The sequence below is a fragment of the Scomber japonicus genome, chromosome 1, assembly GCF_027409825.1.
Source record: "Scomber japonicus isolate fScoJap1 chromosome 1, fScoJap1.pri, whole genome shotgun sequence".
NCBI classification, from domain to species: Eukaryota; Metazoa; Chordata; class Actinopteri; order Scombriformes; family Scombridae; genus Scomber; species Scomber japonicus.
In genome coordinates, this window is record NC_070578.1 from 35,058,721 (window position 1) to 35,064,726 (window position 6,006).

The 6,006-nt window shown below is 35.7% G+C and overlaps 1 protein-coding gene across 1 annotated transcript in view; it reads left to right on the forward strand.

Moving 5' to 3' along the window:
* Positions 1 to 1,093: 1,093 nt before the first annotated feature.
* Positions 1,094 to 6,006, forward strand: part of ero1a (endoplasmic reticulum oxidoreductase 1 alpha) — an 11,005-nt gene continuing 6,092 nt past the window's right edge. Inside the window, exons 1-7 of the mRNA XM_053315002.1 lie at positions 1,094 to 1,302; positions 2,914 to 3,033; positions 3,195 to 3,278; positions 3,386 to 3,427; positions 3,783 to 3,859; positions 4,483 to 4,556; positions 5,232 to 5,352. Coding sequence (XP_053170977.1) covers positions 1,231 to 1,302; positions 2,914 to 3,033; positions 3,195 to 3,278; positions 3,386 to 3,427; positions 3,783 to 3,859; positions 4,483 to 4,556; positions 5,232 to 5,352 — 590 coding nt within the window. The 5' untranslated portion in view covers positions 1,094 to 1,230. The remainder of the gene's footprint in view (positions 1,303 to 2,913; positions 3,034 to 3,194; positions 3,279 to 3,385; positions 3,428 to 3,782; positions 3,860 to 4,482; positions 4,557 to 5,231; positions 5,353 to 6,006) is intronic.

Here is a 6,006-nt window from a genome sequence, read left to right on the forward strand (position 1 = left end):
GCGTAGTGAGGTGCATTATATTGACTGGTGTTCCTAATATTTTGCCCTACTCATGTATGTTAGTGGCCGGGACAAAATATTAATAACACCAGTCAGTATAATGCTCTCTAATACACCACCACCACCCACTATGAGCTCAATAATAAACATAAAGCAGAATTATCACCTTCCTGACAATGTTAACAAAAACTGAAAATGTATAAACTTCATGAATGTAGAATTTAAAGCAGAGTTGTTGTATTGGATTTAATTAGACTGAACAGGTGTATTTAATAAAGAGGCTGATGAGTGTATGTGTGTCAGGTTTGCTTTTATTTAAACTGAAATGCAGAGTTTGTGACACTAAATCTAAGAACAATTAAATAATTATTACTTAAATAAATGATTCTGACTTCAGCGTAAACTCAAAACTCAAACATGTATACTTTACACAATATTTAAAAATGTATATAAAAATGTATTTGAGCGTGAGATCCCTTTAACTTTATAACTCAGTGTCCTTTAGCACCACCGTGTGGCTGATCATTGGTATTACATCACAGAGACGAGGCCATAACCAGCAACACAATAATAATGAGTATTTAAATATCATAAAACAGCAAATATCATTGAGTTAAATTATGAGCACTTTAATACAAGTTATCTAAACCGTAAACATTATTTTATAGTCTGTATCAGTCTGGAAAACATGTGTGTGATAATATATGAAGGAAGATATAATTAAATAAATAATAATAATAATAATTGTGGATATTTTTTCAGTGTGGACATTTCTTTAAAACCAACTAGAGGCTTTTTTTAATTGATAAAGTAGATTTTGGACTAATTGCACCCTTAACTTTTCTGTCTGGTTGTTTTATGAGCACTTATAAAGAAGAAGGAAATGCGCTCCTGGAGTCTAAAACAAAACTTTTAAAAACCATTTACAAACTATCCAACAACATATATTCAACATGTGAGTGAAGTCAGACAGTGTGAGGGTTTAAGTGATGTGAGTGTGAGTCGGACCTCCTCTCATTCAGCCTCTGTGATCGACTCGTCACGTATTACACGTAGCAGATTGGAAATGAGGAAATAACAGGAAGCAAAACAACGTGCGTGAGCTCACTGCCTGTAATCGCCTCCTCCCTGCTTCTCTTACTAAATACTCAAGCTTTCGGACACACTTCACACTTTTACGCACGTCGTACAGTGATATCAGAGAGTCTAAAGGAAGCAGCAGGGGTCGATATGAAGCTGGTGGTCTTCCTCTTCCTCCTCCTCCAGGTGACCGGAACTGCAGACAGCAGGTGTTTCTGTCAGGTGAGACTGAATCAAATATAACTCTCTGATCTGTGGATGAAGTATTGAGACTGTAATGTTACTTTTAGTGGATTTACTTTGTATTACCTCCAGCTACAGAGTCATGTTGTTGCGTTTCTACAAATAGAAGTTAAAGTGAAAGTGAAGTATGCATCCTTTTAAAAGTGTGTGTCATGTATTGTGATGGTTGTAAACTACAGTCATAATGAGGGCAGACTGGGACACACTTGAAATCCTCCTATCAATAGACTAAATATAGCTGAGTAGAGTGATAATGAGCATCATGTGGGTAAACTTCTGAGCTCTAATCTCAACTCAAAACTTAAAATACTCAATCAGTCATCAGGTACTGTCAAATATCCAAGTAAGAGAGGTGAAAGTCTTAAAGATCCCTCTCAGCAAGGTCAGATCTATTTTATGGGCAATCTGGGCAAAGTTACATCATCTCAGGAGTCTTCATCATCATTTCAAAAGTTGATGTCATACTCGCTGGTACATGTAACTCAGATTTTAAGGTGATTTAAGGTTAAGAAACTCTTTCCACATACAGCTGTGACAATTAAATGAATATTGAAAACAAACCCTGGACATACAAGGAACAAGAAGAAACAACTTTAATCACTTTAATCTGTAATTAATGGGGCACTTAATCGATTTTATACATGAAGCTCAGCTGTTTACCGTCACAAGGTGAACTACTGCTAGTCATCAACTCAAAACTGTAGACTGTTTTAGTGTCAAATATATAAGTAAGAGAGGTGGAAGTCTTAAAGATCCCTCTCAGCAAGGTCAGATCTACTTTATGGGCAATCTGGGCAAAGTTTCATCATCACACTGGTGAAAGTTGATGTCACAACTCATAACTGACACTGGTTGGTACATGTAACTTAGATTTTAAGGTGATTTAAGGTCAGAAACTCTTTCCACTTACAGATGTGAAAACAAACCCTGGACATATAAGGAACAAGAAGAAAAAACTTTAATCATCTGTAATTCATGGGGCAGTTCTTCGATTTTATACATGAAGCTCAGCTGTTTTAACGTCATAAGATGAACTACTGCTAGTTATCTGTGGCTCTCTGGGAGTTTTCTAAAAATCTAAAATAATCTGGGTGATGTCATCAGCTTTATCTCAGATCGGGAACACCTGAGCAGTGTCAACAGAGAGTTTGAATCACCTGAGGAAGCTGATATGTCAGATTTGACTATGAACAGCCAATAAATTAACACAAGAATAAACAGATTCAGTATTTATCCATTTGCAAAAGCATTTAGAGTAGCAGTGTTGGACTCTTCTTGGAGAACTTTACATGGCATGCAAGGTCTAATAAAAACATGCAATCAATTAAAATAATGGAAATGTAGGATCCAGTGGTCTTGCAGGTTGACCCAGATTAGAGACTAACAGTCAGAATAACGCTTCTTCTTCTACAGAAAGTGTGATTGATTTTGACTCTTCATCCATTAATGCTCCATCAGGATTGCGACCTGTTCAAAATCCTCAACCCTCCATGATCTCTTCTATTGAAAAACAATTAATGTAATTTATAAGATATTAGAGGAGGAAACTTTTTGACTTAAATAACCAGCTGTTTGTGTTTTCTAACTCAGGTCACAGGTGACCTGGACGACTGCGCCTGTGATGTGGAAACCATCGACGGCTTCAACAACGACCAACTTTTCCCAAAACTTCAAACTCTTCTGGAGTCTGACTACTTCAGGTTTTACAAGGTGAGCTGTACTGATGGAACACACACACACACACACACACACACACAGACAGACAGACAGACAGACAGACAGACAGACAGACAGACAGACAGACAGACAGACAGACAGACAGACAGACAGACAACTAACAACTAACTATATTGGGGCTTGATCCTTTCCAGGTGAACCTGAATAAGCCGTGTCCGTTCTGGACGGACTTGAACCAGTGCGGTCAGAAGCTCTGTGCTGTGCAGCCCTGCTCTCCTGTGAGTTCCTCCTCTAATTTACCTACGAGTAATAAAACAGTAAAAAAAAATAACTGTTTGCTTTATTCAAACTTATTCAAACTGACTGATACTCTCTCTGCTCACAGAACGAGGTGCCAGAGGGACTCCGATCCTCCTCACACAACAAGGTAAGATAGTCAAGACAAACGTTAACCGGCTGTTTAGGGTCAGTCAGGTCTAAAGTGACCCTAAAAACAACTGAAAAATTGTGTGTGTGTGTGTGTGTGTGTGTGTGTGTGTGTGTGTGTGTGTGTGTGTGTGTGTGTGTGTGTGTGTGTGTGTGTGTGTGTGTGTGTGTGAGGCTTCAGCATCTGTGCACCGATACATGAAAACTAAATGGAAAAAATATATTAAGAAAAAAAGAGATTGTTGTGAAGCTCTTTAAATGTGGCGGAGCAGTTTATGATCTGGTGTTAGTGGAGGTTACAGAGTCAAACACTTCCTCCCACCATTTAAGTGTGTTTGTGTGTTTGTGTGTTTTAGTATTCAGCTGAAGCAAACGAGCAGCCGGATGAGTGTGAGAAGGCCGAGCACCTCGGAGCTGTAGACGTCTCTTTAAGGTGAGTTTTAACAATAACATACCGATCAGGATCAAATTTGACCCATTTCTTAATTTTTAGCTGTACAAACACCATATATACATTTATTTTAGCCAGACTTTTCCTAATGGGGCTGATACACATCTTTATATTATGCAAATATACAAAACTGACCTGTATTTATTAAAAAAGAATCAAAAATCAGCATTCAAGCATTTTTTTTGTATTCATTATATTCTTTAAAATGTTCTACTGGACCATAAAATAGTGATTATGAATGTCTATTTTTTTTCCTTTTTGACATAAGATGAATCAAACATTTATTAATGATCTTAACGATAATGATAATGAACTTATGAATGTGAATTGGTATAGAGACTAATTATCAGAACTAGGATAAAGAGTCACAGCAGCTTTAAATAATGTTGATGTACTTTTAAAATCAGCTGTGAATTAAAAACAACAGGTGTCACACTGACAGTTTTAATCTCCTGCGTGACCTTTGACCTCTGGACGTACAGTATACAGGGAGGTTAAGTCCAAAGGTTAAAGTTGAACCTACTCTTCTCTCTCTCTCTGTCTCTCTCTCTCTCTCTCTCTGTCTCTCTGTCTCTCTCTCTCTCTCTCTGTCGTCTTTTTTCTAGCGCTGAGACCAGAGAGGCTCTACAGGATTGGAGCAAACACGATGACGAGGCCGAGCGCTTCTGTGTGGTTGACGGTAAGATTCAATCAATCAATCAATCAATCAATCAATCAATGAACAAATAATTTAAGGAGTGAACAAACAAAAACAATTTTCTTTCACTTTTATATATCACCAGAAATAAGAACATTTATTTTTTGATGGGAAGTTCATGTTAAAAAAATAAAAACTAAAGAATCCAAACAGGAAACATAATATAAAGCCTGCTGTAATGTTTGTGAAAATTATGATTAAAATACGTAATTCTTTTTGGAGGTATAAATACAGTTGTGAATATTATCATATTTTAGCTAACATACATGTAACATTAAGAACTGAACATTTATTTGAAGCATGCATTTATTTATTTATTTAATCATTTTTATTTCATTTTAGAGAATATGATGAAAATACATACTTGTTTTCGGAAATATAATTGAGAGAATATATCATTTTGTAGGGCATGTGATTATATAAATGTAATGAAACACATAAGTAATGTATTTATTTCTTCTATAACTTACTATCCAGTATTTGCCTTTATAAAAAAAGTATGTAAATCTTCTATTATAAGCTAAATCTGCCACTTCCTTCACTATTTCCTCTTTAACTATTGGTTTTATTTGGTTTTTGATGAAACTGACCAAAAATAAATAAATAAAACAGTCATACTAGCGACTCAGAGCTGATTTATATTCTGTTGCTTCTCAGACGAGCAGTCACCAGACTCCCAGTACGTGGACCTGCTGCTGAACCCGGAGCGCTTCACAGGCTACAAGGGACCAGAGGCCTGGCAGATCTGGAACAGCATCTACGAGGAGAACTGCTTCAAGTAAACACTCAAGAAAAATATAAAACCATTACGGCTCAGATTATCAGTGGTGATATTTATTTATATTTAGACTTTTTTTTGTATCTCACAGAAAGTACTACATGTCCTAAAAAACTGACTTTTTAAGGGTTTTAATACATAGAGGGTTATTTAATATCTCTTTCACAACTCTACCAGCTACAATATAAAGTATGATGGGAACCAGCAGGGACCTTGAATCATTTAATATTATATCATTTTTTAAGATAAGATAAGATAATATTAGTTTATTAGTTCCATGATGGGGAAATGTACAGTATTGAAGCAGCAAAAATAAAAAGAGCATCAACACAAAAAGATAATAAAGAACAATAAATAATAGGTGCACAAGCAATACAAACAATAGTAGTAAAAATATAGTTATGAACAAGAGTAATATTGATGTTGTAAGAATGATAATATACCTGAATCTAATACTGATATTGGACAGATTTTAAAGGTTTTATAGATTTACATTACAGCAGTATTTGGGGATTAAAGCAAGAAAATATGTGTGAGCCTGAAAAGTTGAGCAGGAGGAAATTAAGTTTTATATGAATTTAAAACTGCTCAACAGCACAACAATGCTTTGAGTTGCAACAGTGGTACAATATACACAATTTATACACAATCTAC